At 41.8% G+C, this 20,263-nt stretch overlaps 1 protein-coding gene across 2 annotated transcripts in view; it reads left to right on the forward strand.

Moving 5' to 3' along the window:
* The window catches only part of FNIP1 (folliculin interacting protein 1), a 64,191-nt gene that overhangs the window by 22,877 nt on the left and 21,051 nt on the right, over positions 1 to 20,263 (forward strand). For both annotated transcript variants that reach the window (XM_083871792.1, XM_083871793.1), the window contains exons 2-6: positions 4,590 to 4,716; positions 13,122 to 13,265; positions 17,486 to 17,586; positions 17,831 to 17,905; positions 18,398 to 18,489. In XM_083871792.1, the coding sequence (XP_083727918.1) occupies positions 4,590 to 4,716; positions 13,122 to 13,265; positions 17,486 to 17,586; positions 17,831 to 17,905; positions 18,398 to 18,489 (539 nt within the window). The remainder of the gene's footprint in view (positions 1 to 4,589; positions 4,717 to 13,121; positions 13,266 to 17,485; positions 17,587 to 17,830; positions 17,906 to 18,397; positions 18,490 to 20,263) is intronic.

Consider the following 20,263-nt stretch of genomic DNA (forward strand, 5'->3'; position numbering starts at 1 on the left):
TCACCCTTACCTGTAGCAGAGCAACTGCAGGATCCTATATACTATATACTGGGCAGTTTAGGTACAGGTGTGTGTGCTTTGTTGTGGATGTACATCTGAAATCCCAGTGCAGTCAGTGGAACAGTCTCGTGTTTACAGTGTTAGCTCTTCATGGTCAATGAAGCCTCTGGTAAAAGCTTGTGTAGAAGTTGGCTGGTCTAAGCACCACTGGAACAAGGATAACACCTGGAGAACCATCTGCAGGTGCTGGAGGCAAGCTCTGGAATCCCTGTGCCTCCATTCTGATGCTCGTTTAGCAGGAGTGAAGGAAGATGTTCCTTCCGCCAGAGCGTGCAAGGGGAGCATGGGCAAGGTGGGCCTGTCTGCTCTGCTGGGCGGCTCCTGTCACCCTTTAAAAAGGTGCTAACATGAAAACCATGCAGAACAGATAAGCTGGCATAAACTATAAATATCATTTGCGTAGATGCATTTAAAAATAGTTCCAAGTGATTCATCACCAGGCAATTTTTATAACTATGGGTAACATGATGTAGGAAAACAATGGTTTGACTGATAGTTTCAACTTACTTTTTACATGTTTAGTCCTATTCTGATTTTGAGCAACTTTACTTTTTAGAAAACTCTTTTCCAGTTCCTACGTGCTTAATATCTTGATCATTTTGCTTCAGTTGCTTTAAGATTTCTAAAGTATCTGTTTTTATTAAAAAGTAACCAGATACCATCTGAGCCATGTTAATATAAACAGTTTTAAAAGTAAAGTCTCAGCCAGGAGGGAAGATAATACTAACCTAAAGCTTTAATGTAGTGAAGAAGTTTTGCTCATATTCTAGGTGGGAATGAGGAGGAAGGAATGTACTGGGATTCAATTACAGGGGAAAATCCTGTATTTTAATTGTTGGAGTGGTAATGAAGGATTTCTGTGTCTCTTGTGTCATCTATTAAAACTTGCACAGAGTGAAATAATACCAATTTACAGCCATTCAGTTCTTGCTGAGAAATGTTGATGGTGGTGGTAAACTCCAGGAACACAAGAAAATTCATCCTTAGAGAGCAGTTGGAATTCTGGATTGCTATGAATCTCTATAGTAGAGGTGTCAGGAAGCATGGAATGGATTTGTAAATATAAGCTACGGGTAATGTTCCTGGTGATTAGAGGTTAAAAAGTCAGAAAAGCAGAAAGGACGAAAAAAGGGAAGAGCTGAACAACAGTAGGGGTTAAGTATGAATATGTATTAAAATACTACTTTTCAGATCTTGATCTCATTGTTGCTAGTTTATAATAATTCCATTATAATCATATGGAATTTCCCCTTTCTCTCCAAACAATTCCTTTTTTTTGCACTCTGTACTTGCATGAGTGTCGGTGCAGGGGCATTGGATCAGGTGCCCTCCAGAAGACCCTTCCAACCTCAACCAGCCTGTCATGGTGTGAGAGCTGGGTTTTGTTTTTGAAACATCTCATACCACATTTACAGGTCAATGGGTTTCTACTCCATATAGGTATTTTTGAACATCTCATTCTAGAGGAATCCCCACTTGTGTAGTGGAGATCTCCACAAGAGCAGTGTCCTGTCAGAAGGAATTTCTTTATCACCAGTTTTTCTCTTGCTCCATGCCTGAACTCACAGCGCTGTGTGGCTAAGTCACAAGCACTTCTACTGGTGAAAGGTATTTGGGGTTTTCTTGGCAGTGGTTTTTATGTTGTTGTTTCGGGTTTTTTTGTCCTGGGTTAATTTTGAGTTTTTTCTTTAGACCTAATCAGTTTCAAGGAAAGATCAAAGAGTGGCAGATAGGTCATGAAGGGAAAAGTCCTCATTAAGAAACTGTCATTTCCAGAGCAGTATGGGAAATGGAGACTCACCTTTCATTAACATCGCTAGAACATTTGATTCTACATCTCCTGGTTTTCCTGTAGGAATCTCAAGAAAACATCAGTTAAATGTCAAAGTTAGTTTCCATTTATAAACAGAACTAATTATATTCAGAAGATCTAGGTCAGTTTTCATCTGCCTGAAGAGGAGCACTGGAGTGCTGCCCTGTTATATTTGTTTTGAGAATGCCTCTTGCATGCAGGAATTTTATGTTTCTGGGGATAATCTATTCAGATATCAAGCTTAACAGTATTTTAAATCTGCTAACAACAAATGCAAAGCTCTGTGTCCTGCTTCCCCCTCGCTGGTGGGGGTGAGTTGGAGGTGCCAGGCTGCCTTCTGTTTACTGTCTGTCTGAATGAACTTTCCCCCAGCTCTCTGAAAGGCTCTTCTGGTTTGGGAAGTGGCCCGCTACTGCCAGGGAATGTTTTTGCACGGCTGAAATGTGCTTAAGGATGCTATTATGTAACAGAGATAGCGCTTCTTTGGAATTATCACAAATTATGATGGATAATAGCTACTAAATGCTTGTCTAGAGAAAGTTAAAATGTCATGTGAAGAAGCTGAGAAGTAAACAAGCTCTTGTTAACTTCATCGAATATGTTTCTGAATACAGCAGGAGTTTTATATTTAGCTTTCTCTCCTCTTAGTGTGTAATCTGCTCTTGGAGCTTTTTATAAGTAGACTTTCCTAAGATCTGGAACAGCTATTGCCTTCTTTGCCAGTAATTTCAAAGTCAAATATCAAAAGTACTAGGTAATGGAAGACATGCTTTTGTCTGAGTGTGAAGGAAATTCAAACGTGTTGCAAGGGTGGAGCAAGCAATAGCACCCTTTTGGCAAGCAATTAATTGTTATTGTCATACAGTTTCTTTATAGGAACCACAGTGGCCTATCTGGAAAAAATGTTCATTTCTGGACTAAATATATGGAGGCTGTTCCTCCAGGAAGCCAGTTTATCCAGAAGTCCTCCTCTCTTCTAGCCAAAGTCATGCTCTTACCAGCTACCATCCCAGCCTTTTGTCCCTTTCAGTTGGTAACACCCCAGCCAGGCATGTATCAAACTAGGGATTTTTGTTTTCTTACATTTTCTGAAATGCAAGATAGGGTTAATTAGGAGAGCCTCCAGTAAGTGTAAGCTTGCCTCTGAGTTTGTCACTGCCCTTGGGTCTTGGGACAGAATTTGGTGTTTGGTGTCTGCACTTTGTCTGGGCATTTTGTGCTGCGGGTAACACTTGGACTTAGGTGCCCAAATGAGAGGGTGCATGGCTCTCTGCCCCCAAATCTAGACATGAAGTTGTTTCAGCTCAAGTTGCTCAAGGTTTATGTTCTTGTAATAAGTTGATTTGGACATTTGTTGCACACCATCTTCTTTGCAGCTTCCGTTTTTCTCTCTTGTTGCTAAATGATGGGGATGGGCAGATTAGGAAATAGATTCCATCTCAGGAGAGTAACTGTGTGTCTTGATGCTTAGTTTCACCTCGTTGGGACTACACTAGCTGCAAAACTTGTGTACCTAGACTGAGCAGCCTTAAAAATTTCTGATAGGTGATGATGGCTTTGGTGATCAAGTGGATTTTCTACTGTTACAGGACTTGTTGGTCACATAAAGTGTGGGTGCAGAGCAGGAAACCCTTTGGGTGCTGAGTTAGAGGAGAGGAAAATTTACTGTTTTCTTAGAGTCTAACATGCCAAGTTTAACCCACGTTATTGGGTGTCTTTTTGTTGAAATATATGTACAACTTCTTGGAGATTGGGAATCTCTGTCCTTCAATAATGGCTTGTTCCAGTGCCTTGTTTCTGGCTTCTTGAGGTTCGTGCCAACACTGCTTGCCTAAAAGCCAAGAATAAGGAAGACAGAATTTCACTTGATCTAGGAAATGGCTTGCAAACTATCTGAAAGATGATTCCTGGTGGTTTCATGGATACAGCAGGTGTCTTGTTTCCTATCTTCCAAGAATTGAGATGGTGTCAGTGAAAATGGATTCCCAAGCCAGTGGATGACAGTGCTTGCTGGGCTTTAAAGGGATAGCTGGCTTTTTAAAATTTCAAAATTTTTAAAATTTAAATTTTTTAAAATTTTAAAAAGATAGTGACTACAAAGCACCCTTAAAGGGAAGATTATGGAATGGTTTCCAAGCCTGATCCCTGCAAGTTCTCCCTTTGAGACCTCCTCTAGAGCAGTGAGACTAGGGAGTGTTTTGAGGCTTCAGGAAAGCTCCTTCCCTTGGAAACTAGTTTGGGAATAGGTTTGTTGGGAATGCTTTGTGTGGTTTGCTGACCATGTCCTTGAGTAACAGTGGCTTATGTGGAAGGAACCAGGTGGTTCTCCCAAACCACCCTGTGATTATTCGTCTTGGGTTTTTTTGTGTCTTTAGACACAAAAGCTAAGTTCTAGGATGTTGATTTTAGATAGCTGGAACTTGAAGAAAACATATCACAATACAGAGCACAAGATCTATTAATGCTGCACACATTATTTTGTGCAGTTGTAGAGGATTGGTGCAGTTGATGACAGTGTGATTTGGCACATGTAGGGGAAAGGAAAGAAAACAAAGGGCATAGTTCTGGCTAATGGATCAAAGGGTTTGATGAAATGGCATTGAATTTGCTTGACTCTATGTTTTAATCAAGTTGTATATACAGATAATGTAAAAAGAGCAGTATAATAAAGAGTTGTGGTAATTGATCCTTCTGCTCTTTTCTTTTTTAATTAAAGCTGGCCTTTGCCGGAGTTTGACCCAAGTCAGATCCGACTGATCGTGTATCAGGACTGTGAAAGAAGAGGACGGAATGTCTTATTTGATTCCAGTGCTAAAAGAAAAATAGAGGATGTTTCAGTGTCGGTGAGTATTTTGCTAATTTACATGTTTATAGTTGTATTTTTTCAAATGGCCAAATTGATAAATTGCGTGTGTTCTGTTTTATTCACATTGACATTTAAACATTGGTTATATGCAGGGCTACATTTAAATGCCTGTTAAGTTGCAAATTATTCAGGCTTCAGTGGTTTCACTCTTACCAACTTTGAATACTATAGTGATCTCTTCATTCTGGGATTTATCTACTTTCTGCTCTTTCAGTGAGAAGGATTCCTTCTTGGGGCTGCAGCAGGCAATGCTGGTGGATTGAAACAGGGCATGAACTGGGATTTATTGATCTGCTTTTGTGCCATGGTGGAGTCTGGGTTCTTAATCAGAAGGTCCCCTCAGCCCCGTGTCCTCTTGTGTCCTGTTTGCTTAACTTTCGCCAACTGTTGTTTGCATGCTTTGCTGACAGTTTTTTCACACAAAGTTACTTGAAAACTCTGGTTTTCCTTTTGGCATGATTTGCATGGTAATCTATTAATTGAAACTGTAATGAATGCGGTCAGATGAGGATACTTCCTTCTAAGGGCTCTGGCCAGAAGATTAATTTCTGGCCACAGTGCTACTGAAAGTGGTGGTGTGAGGCTGGACAACTTATTTCACTGCTTTGAACTTCCTTTTCATAATTTCTAAAAACATTCATGAACCATTTTAAGCTGTGCAAGCAGAAAGCATGGTGTGAATTGAAATTAATGATTCCAGTTACTTTTACCTGTGGGACTTATAGAGGTCCTTCTGTAAGCAGGAGTACACAAAATAACATGTTATCCCCAAGCCCTGGCTTTTCTGTTGAGTATTGGAGTACAGCACGAAGATCTTTCATCCAGCTTTCCAAATTCTTCCAGCCTGTTGCCAGCCTGATGCTCTTAACCCTTGTCTCATGTGCTGTGTCCAATATCCAAACCCTGGAGTCTGTGTCTTAGCAAGCACAAACTTCCAGGCTCCTCCATTGCTTACTCCAGTGCTTTTATAACCATGAATCAAGATCCAAATTTCCTTGTTTTTCTAGAGAATTTGTGAAATAAAACAAATTTCACAAACGTTAAAAAATTGCATATTTCTTTTTAATTCAAACTTGTTAGAATGGTTCTGTTAGTTCCTGTTCTTCTGGATGCTCTTGCCAGGAAAACAGGTTTTTAAAGACAGGAGATCTTTAGAAGTGGTTTCGTGGTATGAATTGCTGGCTGTGCTTATCACTATTACTTCATTAATAAAAATAACTTAGAGTATAAATCCTCTTGCCAGATTTAAATTAATTTCTTGAATGTCTAAAGCCTCTTTAAGATGTGTACTTGTACACTGAACTTGCAAACTTCATTGTTTTGAGTTACTTCAGAAAGCTCATTGACTGTGGCATCTCAACAGCAACAGGATAGATGGCTGATTATGGAGCTGATAATGGAGCTGATATGGTTCCATATTAATCTTTCCTTTTTCTTGGCTAAGGGGAAGGAAAACAGCTGTAGTCACCATCTCCACGAGACTAGTGGAGGAAGACTGTTTCCAGAGCATTTGAAATACCCAGAAGTCATCTCCAGGAACTTGATATATTTATTTTTCATAGTATTAGGATTCTTTGAAAGAGGATATGTTGAAGCATTTGTTTGCCATGTATCTGCTTTCAGCAGCATTCAGATAATGCCATGTCAGGCAAAACTTATCCCATAAAACAAAGGTTTGCAGGTAAAAACGTGCAGGAGAGTCTTTGGCTTGGCTTGGTGTGAGCTCAGTATGGGCTTGTGCAGTTTTAGCAGGATGTACTGGCCATTTTCAAGGAATTGCATTGTTCGTTTTTCTTGCTCCTTATCATGATTCTCATTAGCAAAGACACACCCTGCCTATACAAAGCCAGATCTTGGCTCTAAGCACATTCCAAGGCACTCTTGCCCTTTTGCAGCCAGCCATGTGTGGGCTGGGCAGTCTCCCTTCTGAAAGGGTATCTGTTCAGCACCCCACAAAAAGCAAGGCTTTCTGCATCTCTTCCCTCTCACCCCCCATTTCCTAACGTGACTTACACCTCTGTATCTATAAATAACCCCGGGGAGACATCTGCAAGAGTGCCTGGCAGTGGCCAGACTGTTTTGGTTGAAGTCACATCAGTCTAACACAGAGAATCAAGAGGGTTTCACTTTGCTTTATGGTGCTCTGCTCTTCAGTTCCCATTTTCTGTTGTTCATGAGACATTAAAGCAATTATAACTTAAGAGTTGTATGCCTGCAGCAAGGTGAGATGTATTTTGGTCTGTTTTATATATATAATCCCTACACATGTCAAAAGTTGTGTGTGGTGGGCCAAGGTTGACCATGACTCAGGCATTTGAATTCTCTAAGGGAAGGTGTGGTCATAAAATTTAAGGAGCATCAGAGAAAACCTTTGTAGACACAGATGTTTCAAGAAATAAAACAGCAAGCTCTGGCTTTTTGGTCAGTGAAAACTCCTGAGTTTGTGCTCATGCCAAGCTGGGCTTTCATTAGTAGAGCATAACTAGGTTTGTCTTACCTGTGAGGGAAATGTGGCTAAAAAACAAATGAGGACCTTGTCTTTTCGCTGGATATTAAATCAGCCTCTTCATATCTTCAGTAAAGGTAAATATTAAGTAGACAAGAATTTGGGGAGAGTTTTTCACAGAGGGGCACTGAAGGCAGGCAAGAGTTTGCAGCGTGGCCATTCCAATACTTTAATTGCTCAGGAGAAGTGGTGATTCCCCCAGCCCTGCTAGAGTTAAACTTGCTGAGGAGCTGAGCAGCAGTCTGGTGAGGAGGGCTGGCCCTGGCCGCTATTCCCAACACCGGGAATGTTGGCCCGAGGCTGTGCCAGGCGGAGATCCGCCTCAGGCAGCTGTGGGCGCTTCTCCTGTGGGAGGCAGAGAGATCCCCTTTGTCAGTCCTATACCTTTTTTGGTGCTAAGCAGGAGAGGTCCTTCCCCAGCTTTCCAGGGGATGGGCTATTGATCAACTGGGCTCTGGAAGCAGAGGGAAAAGGCTGCTGTCTCCCGAGCAGAAAACAGTTCTGCCAGGGTAGCCCAGAAAGAGAGCGGCTGCCCCTTCCAGCCTTGTGGCTGGGTCATGAGCAAATGCATCAGAACACGCATTTACACATTGAATGTACCAGGGCAGCATGTGGTATGAGGAAGAGGCATTACTGATGCCTTTAGTCAGCAGTCTCTGTCCTGACTCAAGCATCTACATCCCCTGGATTTTTGGGTATCAAAGAACTTCTATGGGCAAGCTTGTGGGTTTGAGCCACTGTCTCCTCTAGAGAGTTATTTTTTTTAGTTCCTCATAGCAGTAAGTATCTTATTTCTAATGAGTCTCTGTTACTTGATGTGCAGGTGATAGTGTTACAACCTGTGACTGGTTTCTGCTCTTAGATTCTTTTCTGTGCTCCTTTGCTCCTTTTGCCCTCACCTCTCCTGCCCTCTGCTCTCCGGGGCCACCAGCCCCGTTCTCCTCCCTCAGCCCTGGGCTGTACCAGGTTCCTGAGCCAGGAGCTGTGTGTGAACACAGGTGTGCTCCTCAAAAAACTGAGTTACCAGGCCTCCTTTGAATTTCAAATAAGCACAACAGGCAGCTCCTTTTCCTCCTTCAGGTGCAGCAGCCCAGGTGGCCCAGCCAATGCTGGGCTGTCAGCCTCAGCTCTGCCTTTCCCTGTGCTTGGCTTCCCAGCCTTGACACTGCATCCATACTCAGCTTATTCTAAGGCTGGCTTGTGTTTTACTGTGTGCTGCAGGAATTACATTCCCATAACTGCCAGTGTGCAAAGACCAGCTGAAGTATGAGGAGTTCACCTCCAAAGGCTGGAAGCTGAAAAGGGGAGCCTTGGATCATGGCTCCCCTTGGAGCAGGCAAACCTAGTTCAGAGACTGGGATTAACTGTCTCATCTTAATGCTTATTTTCCTTTTTGTGTTGTCCAGTGGGGATTTAGGACAAGACAGTGGTTAACATTGGGGATCTGGCTGGAGAGAGGCACTGATGGGACATGTAAGAGCTAAAAGATTTCCTAAGTTTAAAGATCAGCCTAGAGGAAGGTTTGAAGTACAAGGAGGAAGGAGGGGTGTCACAAGGGACCATGAGGAAGAAAAGGGAGGAAAAAAAAAGAAGGACCCAAACTGCACCATGCTGAGTAGAGATCTAGAGTTTGGGTATGTGGTAGGAAAGGGGGAAAGACAAGGAATCAAAGAAGGGCAGTGTCTTGTTGCCAGGACCCAGAGGCAGAAGAAGGTTTTCAGAAGTAGCATTTGTTTTGGTTTTCTTAAGAAATGAAAGAGACCTGGGATGCAGAATTTGAGATGTAGAGGTGGAAAGTGAACTTCAATTTGGAGAATGGAAAATTCACTTTTTCCACTAGTTGTCTTTATCTTTGAATAATTTCACTAAAAGGTCATATGATACTTGATCTCCTTCAGCAGCAATTTCTTTTACTCTGAATGTCATATTTATCCCAAAGTGGAGAAATGGCATGCTGTTTGAAACCAGCCAGGATTAGCCACTTGTTCTAATGTACTTCGGCACTGGATAAATGTTGAACAGCAAATTGCTTTGAGGGATTAGTAATTGGATAGTGAGCCTTTTGCTTTTAGGTGAGTTGTGTGAAATGGAGACTCTAGACTCTGGCTCTCAGGACAGGTTTCCAGTGAGCAAAGCAGAGCAGATGGATAAAGCTGTAAGCACAAAGATCAAGTCCCACCTTCTTTAGCTCTGCTTATTCTCTCTAAACAGACATGGAAAAATACTAGTGGAGTAGGGGAGCAAGGTGTTGTCTTGACTTCTTTCACTGACCTTTGAGTAATAGAGGAACTCAACAGCTCTAGAAATAAAGGGAGGACTTGGCAGCTGCATTTTAAGAAAAATATCTGGATTTTTACATGAGCACTTGAAGGGGGGAAATGAATGCCTGTTCAGGTTACTCCTATGTCTTAGGTAGATACATACATTTCATTGCACATACAGACTAACTCATATTAATACAGCAAAAGAGTTAATTTATCTGTTTTGAATTTTTTTTTCTTCTGGAAAGCCTGTTTTGAAAATGAGGAACAGAGCTCTTGAAGAGTACCAACTTTGCTTGGAAATAGAATTTTCTCTATCACTGCCACCACAGTGGTATTTGAACACCTGCTGCTGCAGAGAGGTAAAAAAGAGTAAAGCATATGATGACATTTCTCTTCCCTTCTGTCACTCACTCACAGCCCTAATGGACCTCCACAGAGTCTGATTTAGTTCAACATACCAGGCTCCTTACAACTTTCTTGTTATCCCCAAAGCAAAAACTGCCCAGCAGAAATTCCTCTTCCCATTCACAGCACTGGGCATGTTTTTCCCACTTGCTGAGGAGAATAGAGACTTTATGTCAAAGAGTTAAAAGTCTTTTCTGACAGATGTGGAGAAAAGAGACTCCAGAAGAGGAACTGAGGAAGAAAACGACTTTGTACCCTGTACCCTATAAAGATGTTTTACTCTAAGTTTTCTTCAGAGCTACCTGGATATGTCCCCGAGACTTTCAGCAAACGATGACCTCTAATGTCAGAACTGAGACTGCCAGAAGTGTTTGGAGCTGGGTGGTATCTGCAGTGAGCTGGCAGGGAGAGAACAGAGTGTGACCCCAGCAGGGAGAGCAGTGTGGCAGCCAGGAGAGGAGCTGCCCATGGCATCCTTCCAGCAGATGTTCTGCTCTCCAGCAAAACAGGCCATTTTAGAGCACCCCAGCACCACCCTGCCCAGAGATTGAATTTGATGCAACTGTGTCTAATTGGGAAGAAAATTCACAGCTTTGAAACATTCCTCTGTACAGTTCTTAAATAATTAGGTTTCTTTTTTATTTTTGGAAACGTGGCTTGAATGTCTTTGGAATATTATGTGGGAATGCAAGTAATCCCACTCCTTTGATGCATAATATCTTGAGATTTGTAGCATCTAAAATTTCATTGACATTTGGAGTCAGAAATTGCAAAAGAGAGGGTCACTGCAAGTACTTGATCTCATTGTCCAATGAGTTCATCTTAAACACATGCTAAGTTTGTGAAAGAGCAAGCTCCAAAATTCATCAGTGATCTGCATTTTAGGAGGGATTTACTGTTCACAGAGTTCTGAAAAGTGTGAGCTGAAAGATTGTGACCTCATTTAAAGACTCCTTGCAGGAGTTTTGGTTCATTAAACTCCACTGCAAAGACCCAACAGCCATCTTCCTGGTTTGCTATTTAAATTAGGCAACTATTACTTCAAGTTACCTGACCACCCAGTGGATCTGGGAAAAGCTGCTTTGCAGAAAAATGCAGTGATAATGAGAAGAAATTATGTAAAAGTAATTAATTTGCAAACTCACCCTATTCTTTTTAATGCACAGAATTTTATTTTCTCCTGTAAAGTCAGTAAATGCATTTCTGCAGTCTCAAGGAAGCTTAGTTATAATTGTAACATTTTAGAAGGAACTTTCAACATCTGATGGAAAATGCAAGCTGAAATGTGGTTTGCCTGCAAAAGCTGCTGTAACCCTGTGGATTGTGTGTGGTTTTATCACATGATGCTTGCCTAGCCTAGGACATTGTTGTTTGTGTCAGAGATAAAATGCAATTCTAGTTCACGAGCTCCTACTGAAGTCATATGACGATCATTCACATGTTCCAGCCATTGTGCACTGTGCTCAAGCCACAGATCCTCAGTAGCCATTAGCAAATCTACATATTGCAGGATTTCAACGAGCTCTCCACTGTGTCAAAAGGGGAGGACATTGCTGTGTGTCAGGAAAGCAGAGGGCTGGGGGAAAGTGAACACTTCCCTCCCCTCTGCCACAGAATTACTAATTTCTCTGCACATTTTTCCTTGAGGCTTTCTGTGGCAGCAGCTCTCTAAGGGAGCAGCAGTGAAGGCTGCCACGTGGGGCTTTAGAATCCTGGCCATTTTCTGCTGCTTTGCTAAACTTCACCCACAGCTAGGGCCAAATTTAAATTACCTGTCCCTAAAAAAGTAACCTGGACAACTTAGGACAGAGGCATGGGACTCCCATCCCTCCAGAGCAGTAAGGCCAGTCATCTTTTTGAACAGCTGTTGCTGATTATTGAGCAGTCATGGAGTTACTAATGTGTGCCTTGGCTATTTCACACTTTTCTTTATGCCTTTTCCTTAAAGGTTGAGGCATGGTCATGTTTTTGGATGATGGGGAAGCTTGTGGCAGGGAGCTGTGAGTCCAGAGATGAAGCTGTGACATATAACAGCATTCTGTGTTCCCATCTATCCCTTAAACCTTGCTTTCAGCAGGATTTGCTTCCAGCTTGCTCTTCCTGGCTTGGTGATTGTGTAGGAAATGGTAATTAAGGAAGTCTTGGGGCAGAGTTAGTGTGGAATTTTGAGCAGTGTAGACTGTTTCTGTCTCATAGTGCTGCCCACCAGCAGATGTAAATAATGCCAACCTTATGTGGGTGTGCTGAAGTGTAATGAGTGTGTGAAAAATACATTGAGATCTTTAGGTGAAGAGGGTTGGCAATGCCAATGCTAGTGTAAACTGCATTAACATGGTGGATGTTGATTCTGCTTGGGATGCTGAGATTCTCAAGGGGAATCCCAAATGTTTTTAAATAGTGAATGAAACATAGTGAAGCATCTCCTATGCCAGTGATTGGTAATTCTCTGTATGTGGAGTGGACACAGATCCTGCCCATCTTGTACATCAGTTCCAGCTCCATCTGGGCCCTCTAAATTCTCTTCTCTGCTGTGCTTTCTCTCTGAATCTCTATCAGAATTTACCTTTTGGATCGATTCTCCATAATTTTGTGATTTTTTTCTGGCTTCTCTGTAACACTGTGTTTTTCAGCTTTGTCCATTTTAAGCCTCACAATTCCTTTATACAGAAAACGTAAGGAATGTGTCACCTCTGTGCCACTCTTGAGAAAGACCAGGGGGCTTAGACAGAGCTAGAGAGAGATCTGTGAAAAACACAATCTTTTCTCTCCACTTGCCCTTGTAACATGAATCTCCTGAATTCTGTGTTATTCTTGCTTGATAATTAATGGTGAGCTGTTCCTTCCTGTGTGCTCACACTCCTGTGTTATCTCCACTCTGGCAGGCACAGAGAGTAAGGTGGACATTGCCATTCTTCCTTTAAATGCTTTGCTACCATCCTCACTCCTAATCCTGGGTCTAGAAAAGTCTGTTTAGGAAGATGGAGTTGTAGTGACTTGTTGGCTCCTGCCTAACTAGAAGTAAAAGACCTCAGCTTTCCTTTGGACAGTCAGGCTACAAGAGATATAGATATATGTTCTATTACCTGTTTCCTGGTGCATGAGCCTTTCAGCTGTTAAATATCTTACTTGAACAGGTAAGTACAATGATGCCAACAGTGACTTTGGGTCATGGGTCTTAGTGCATCACATGTCTTGTCTTTATTTCAGAAACTCTGCAGTGATGCTCAAGTGAGAGTTTTTGGGAAATGTTGCCAACTAAAGCCTGGAGGAGACAGCTCTTCTTCCTTGGATAGTTCAATCAATTCATCCTCCTCGTTCTCTGATCCAAAAGAACAATGCCCAAAATACCAGGTGAGTAGTTGTTTTTGTTTTTTTTTTCATAACACGTGTCAAATGCTAACAGCAGGTGAGGCATGACTGCTTTAAAAACTTGAAATGAGAGGCTGGCAGTGGAGAGCAGTTTTCAGTCAGAACCAAGACCTTGGTTATGACTCAGGAATGTTTTGGGTATTACCAAGTCTGAAACCAACCAGCTGCTTCTCTCAGGATGTATCTTGAATGGCAGCGATTTCCCCAGGGCATTTGTTCCATTTTGTGACCCAGGTGATAACACGTTGGTGTGATCAGACTAGGCACAATTGTCTTGTCTAGGTGAAGTAGTTTATTTTATTGACACGTGCCAGAGAAATAACAGAGAGACACATTGTCTGTAGGGATGTCTGTGTAACAGTTTTATAAGGGATTCAGTGCACTTGAGTTCCATTTTATATAAGAGATTTTGGCCATGAGAGTAGCTAGAGTCATCTGACACGGATATATTTTTGTCATCTCTCCTTCCACAGATCACAAGTGTTTTATATTAAGCCACCCTAAAATAGAACTAAGCCCTTTTCACTCTTTGTAATGAAGTAATTGTGTGTTTGAGGGAAGCTGCTATCTCCACAACCTGCTCTGGAGTACAATACTACTGATGTCTTAATCTCCCATAGATAGAAATAAAGAACCTTCCAGTGCTGACTTTCCTACTGTCACGTTAACTCCTGCTATATTTGGCAAGCTGTGTATTCTTGTTTTCTCTTTCTCATCACACTCTTTTCCACAGTTTGGGTAAGGTGGCTGAAGATCTGTTTTCCGTTCCTCCCTTCCTGGCAGGGCATTTAACTGCGGTTATGAAAGGAAGAGATGTTCCTGTCAGCAGCTCCCTTCCAGCACAGAGCAACCTCCTTTGTGCACTGTGTGCCCAAGAAAAAACCATGCCCCCACTACCCAGAGACTGTCTCTCCTCCAGAGCAGGCTGTATGCAAACAATGCTCAGTGTTACTAAAGAAAATAAATTTTAGTGTTTGGCATGAGCGTGTATTTTAAAGCTGTGGAAAGTTTTCCCTTTGAAGTCTCCATTTCCTCACATGTATCAATCATTCAAAATCTTTGAGTTAAACTGTAATCAGAGTGGCTATGTGACTATGCCACACACTTTCAGCTGAAGTTGGTCTTCCACAGCATATTTATTGTAAACTATATACTGCATTCATCAGACTCCTTCCAGGCTTCCCCAGCATGCAAGCAAAAAGACAAAAACAGAAGAATTCTTTAATGTGCTATAAAATTTAGTATTGGCTATGCAGAAGAGCTGGAGTGAAGTCTGGACTTCACTCAGCCTGGCACTTCCTATGTTCTAACTGCTGTGTCTGTAACCTCAGAGGTTACTTATTGGATTTGCAGTGTTTATAAGTTCTCTTGTTTGTTTTTTATAAGGCTGTAAAATGGAAGTTCAAATAATATAATACTGTGGGATTTTTAAAATTCTGCTTTATGTTTTCTTGTTGAAATACACTTTAATTATATATGAACAACTTCAATTGCAAGATGAAATGCAGAGGTTTTGTTCCAGGCTTCCATATTTGTAGTTATGTCCCATATTTAACATTTATTTCTATATTGCACTTTTAATTTACAGATATACCTAGTTATTGACAGGCTAATATGTACAATAAGGGGAGTATTAAAAGCTGTAGATATGTTCAGAAATGTAATTTCCAAATTATGCAAATGCTATTACCTCTAATATGCTAATGTGCAATCACAAACACTTGTGTGTATTTTATGATCACTTTTTATGGGAGCTCTAAAGTGTGACCTGAGGAGTTGGTTTGTGTCCAGACTGTCAGTGCCGCGGGTTATGCCCTTTTTGCCAGATGTTCCTTGGCTACTTTTTGTTTGAGTTTTTAATATTTAACCCCTTTCCCCAGTTGGTTGCACTCTGCTTTGGTCTTGAGTGATCTGTATTTTGCAGCATTAGAGACCCAAAGAGTTGAGCTGTAACAGTGTTTCCATACTAAATGCATTAAATATGTGTCTTTGGTTATGCATGGTAAAATTATTGTTATTAAGTGTAGATGAAATGCCAGACAGAACAGGCCATGGGCTCATCTTATCACGTTCTTTGCCTCCAGCAGGGCTTGTCTGTCTTTCAGAGGAAAGGGAAACCCCTATAATTAAATTTGAAAGCAGCTGATTTTCACTTAATTTGGTTGTCTGGCAAAGAAAATCAATACTTTAAGATAAAGTATTTTTACTGAGCTTTAGAATTATATTTTCACAACAGCAAAAAGCTGAAATCAAAACCCACCATCAAGGGCTTGACATTTAATCAGAATTGTGTCCTTCATTTGGAGATCTGCAACAGATTTAAAAACAACAATCATAGTGTGAGGCTGTAGTAATTTGCAGTGTTCTTAAGTCAGGATTTTGTGATGCTCGCAAACCTGTTATTTCCTGGAGTCATTAACATCTATGCTGAGATTTTCTTGGAGCTGCTGGGTCATACTGACTGGTTTTAAATTCTAGTTTTTCCAGTACTGCCTACAGTGCACCTGAGCAGTGGGATGTTCTGGAAGGCAGAGATGGAAATTTCACTGAAGCCCAGCTAATGATCAGCTTTTGCCCTGTCATTGAACACTTACAAACCTTGGAGTTGTACCCTCATTTTTACAGCTGTGGATTACATTTTCAGTCATCCCCTCTCCTTGCAGGGATAGATTTCAGAGGTTAAAAGTATGGCTGTTAAAAGTATCATCAGCTTAATTGACAGTGCTTGAAAAGAGCTAAAAATTGAGAAATGTTGTAAATGTGTTGCCTTTTGGCTGATGAGCATTTCCTTGTTCCTGCCCTTGTTCTGTGGCTGGTGTGAGCAGAAACACTTGAGTGGGATGTTCACAGCTATTGGTGCTCCTGGTAGGGGTCTGTGGAGGGGACACCCTGTCCTTGGTTGTGTTCCAGGCTCACTGTCTGACACTGGCACAGGTTGCCCAGAGAACAGGAACTGTGACTGCCCTACCCCTAGAAATGTTCAAGGCCAGGCTGGACTGGGCTTGGAGCAACCTGATCTAGTGGAAGATGTCCCTGCCCATGGCAGGGGGTGGAACTGGATGAGCTTCAAGGTCCCTTTCAACCCAAACCATTCTGTCATTCTGTATTTCAATCTTGTGTAGAATACATGGTTGTTCAGGATACTGGCTGTTCAGAGCTTGGATAAGTAATATGGAGATGCATCTTATATGGATGAGCATCCTCCAGCAGGGTTGTTTCTGTGAGTGGTTTAAGGGGTTTTTTAGAAGGATTACTCTGGGGAATGGGGTAATTACATGCTATCACACACCTTGAAGGAAAGGTGTTGCTCTTTTGCACAGTGCCAAACTTCCTCACCTGAGAACTGGCTGAGCTCTGTTAGTGAGTGATCACCACATTTTAAATTATTCAGGGCAAGGTGCAAGTGGAGACCCAGCATTAATACTCTGCTGGCCTAGAGGTGAAACAGCCCTGGACAAAGGGACAGTGATCACAGTCATTGAAAATACACAAATAAGAAGTCTGTCAGCAGAGCAGTTGTCTCCAGTTGATTGCCCTGAGTAATTCTTTAATTTTAGGGTTTTGTTTGCAGAATTTGGCCTAGCCTATGATGCAGCATAGTGACATTGCTCCTTGGTATTTAGCCTGTGTGCCTTACAGCAAGCTCCTGCCACCAGGGAAGCAGGAATTGCACCACTTTAGCCTGGCATCATGATGCTGCAGCTCTTTCCTGGTGCCATCACAGAAGCACCAGGGAGAGATTCATCCCATATAAAATATCATCCATGGATAAGTTATCAATCAGTCTTTGTCAAGTAAACTTTGGTCCAGTTTGGCTCCATTGCACAGTCTAACATCTCCAGTGATTCTTCTTGTCAAGGAGGAACAAGGTTTAGGCTTAATTCAGTGAGGTGTGTTAACACATTCTTAAAAGTTTAGTCCCCTGGCTCAGGGCTGTTGGAATCTGCTTGCTCTCACCTCGGTGGGCTTGGTTTGTTGCATGGTTTTAGTGGTTGAGCTCACAGCCAGCGTGAAGATCACTTTCTCTTGTTAGCATTATCTGGATTACAACTTAACATGTTCAACAGTGTTCCAGCAAGGTATTTTGCATATTTATCTTTTAAATAAGGAATATTTTCTCTCGTATTTGTATTGTATTCTCTTAGTGGAACTGTACCTCTAAAATGCTTAAAACTAAATGTTGGTGGGTTTGTTTTTCACAGGGTTCTCGGTGCTCCTCAGATGCCAACATGCTTGGAGAGATGATGTTTGGCTCTGTGGCCATGAGCTACAAGGGCTCCACATTGAAAATTCATCAGATCCGGTAAGATTAACTTTTTGCTGCTGGTGCTTTCAGAAGACTCACTCCTTAGTGATGACAAATAATGAATTGAATGGCACAAGTGCAGAGTAAAAGGGATTTCTGTGTTTGCTTTAAAGTCAGTCTGATGTCACTTTTGAAATAAAAGGCTGTTATGTCGTGCTAAGGTCAATAAAATCTGGAGGGCTGTGAAATGGAAGGCAAAGCCTGTCTTTGCACTCACTGCCATCTTCCCTCCTGTTCCCAGCTCCCCTCCCCAGCTCATGCTCAGCAAGGTGTTCACAGCTCGCACAGGAAGCAGCATCTACGGCAGCCTCAACACGTGAGTCCACTGCACTTTGTAGCTATTGCACAGAGCAGATGAGTATAAGAACACACAGGACTTTCTTTGGACCCTCCAGATTCTTTCTCTAAAAGAGTAACTCCTTGCTATATCCTTTCAGTAGTGTCCTCACCTTTTCCTCATGGCTGTCTTCACCTCAGTTGGCTCTAAGGGAATGAATGAACCATTTCTTCCATGCTAGGATGGTGAAGCTTGATATTGTGAGGTACAAAAGTACCTGCCTGCAACTTGGGGGATTCAGTCCAAGATGAAGAAAAAGGTGTTACAAAAATATCTGGCTTCAGAGGGTTCCATGTTAAGTTTTCTGTTATTAAGTGGCCCACCTGAGGATGTGGCTTAGGCTATAAAAGCTTTTTCTGGTGGAAGCCTGTGTTCTTACCTCATCAGTCTGTTTTGGCTATAATGAACAAGCTCTCTATTCTACTGAAATGCAAATCACTTGTTTTGTTCTATGTTTTATGCTTGTTACAGGTTGCAGGATAGTCTTGAGTTCATTAATCAAGACAGCAATACATTAAAGCCTGACCACAGTACCATTATGAATGGACTTCTTGGGAATATAGGTAATTTCAAAAAGATTTTATTTGCTGGTATCTTTAATTGAGTAATCACAGATTCTAGAATATGCTAATATTTTAAATAGAATAATTTTTTTTAAAGCTAAAGATGTAACAGAAAGTTAATGCTGAAGGAGCTTGGAGGAGAATAAATTGGAATGTTCAGGAATTAGCAATCATTCAGTATACACAGCTGCATATGTGTATATAAAATACATAACAGAAATGTTTATATATACTTAAGTTCAAATACAGAAAATGTTGGAAAATAACATTCTGTAGAAATTCCTGAACAGCATATCTCTGATCAGGCAGGATTGATTCTGCCTGGCTCAGTTCCCTGGTTTTATTGTCATTAATAATTCTCATTCTGCTCTGTACTCTGCCCACCTGAGCACGTGTCCTGTAGGAGTCTCAGTTAACCTTGCACAGCTGCGCTGAAGCTTTGGATCAGATTAGGCAGAATATCCTTGTGTTCTCTCCTCTGGCTGACCATGGGAGCTAAGCAGTCTTGAGAAACCATCTGGCACCCTCAGATGGTTTCTCAAGAACCCTGGAAGAGCTGTGGGTGGAGGCTCCATGAATGTTAGATAACAAAGGTCTTGGCTTTTCCTTTTGGGAACAGTTGAGTTGATAGGACTGGACTTCAGTGCTTGGTTGTCCAGCATAGCAGCCTGATCTGTGGCTCTACAGCACGTCCTCCCTTTCCCTTCATTTTGATTGTGGACATTCCAAGCAAATGCCTGTTGTAGGTGGTGAAAGGGGCTTATTTTCACAATTGCTTTCCAGGATATTGCTGTATGTAGAATATGCTTTTATAGGGTTGGAAGTAAGGAGTATATTTGACGACTCTGTTACTCTTAAATGGGTTTCTGACTTTGATGTGGTCCTTGGGGGGGTTTACTGCTTTCCTTCACATTGGCTTTGGTAAGACTGTGCCCAAGCATGGGCTTAAATGCTTCTCAAGCTCATGAGCTGTAAAGCTCATTAAAATAATTTGCAGTAGTCTATTGGTAAGGGAAATCAATTAAGGTTGTAAGAACCTATTATCTGTTAAAGGCTTCCTGAATTCACTAAGTCAGGAATGTTAAAAAGATGGCATTTTTCTTAATATTCAGTAGTCCTTTCAGACTTCAGTGGTAATTTTCACAGTGAATGAGGTGCCTGATTTAAGAGAGAGGAGATCACCTTCATCTACTGTTAGGGTTTGCTGTGGCTTGTGTTTGGCAGAAGTTTGCTGTATCATTAGAGTGATCTAAACTGATATGATAGAGTGATCTAACTGATACTGCAGCTCTTAGGCATGGAGTGATTCAGGTGTAGCCAGTGCCACCTGTTCACCTGTGTCCATCTGTGAGGTGACTCTGGTGACTGCCCCTGGGCTGAGCAGGAGGTGTGGACACCTTGGAGCGGGAGTGTGTGGCAAGAGGCACAAGGTTGCCAGCAAGAAGAGGATGCTGAAGTTTTCTTTGTGATAGAGCTGCACAAGTTTTCAACAGTGTTTATTTACAGTTCCCGTTTGAGCACAGAGGGAACCCTGGGTAAAGTAGGGAGAGGAGTTAATCTGTAACTGCAGCACTTCTAACAACAGTGCTCAGCAGCAGAGACTGCTTCTGACTCACATGTGACAGGAGGAGGGTCTATGTGTTTTGGCTGGGAACTGTTTACAAGGTGCTTTTCTCAGATGTGCTGGTTAAAAAAAAACAACAAAGCAACCCTGGTCATGTGTTCCCTTTAATGGCTGGAGGCCTAAGAGGATGGAAGGGAGCTTTGAGGTGCA

The sequence above is a fragment of the Zosterops lateralis genome, assembly GCF_965231275.1.
Source record: "Zosterops lateralis genome assembly, chromosome: 14".
In the NCBI taxonomy this organism is placed as follows: domain Eukaryota; kingdom Metazoa; phylum Chordata; class Aves; order Passeriformes; family Zosteropidae; genus Zosterops; species Zosterops lateralis.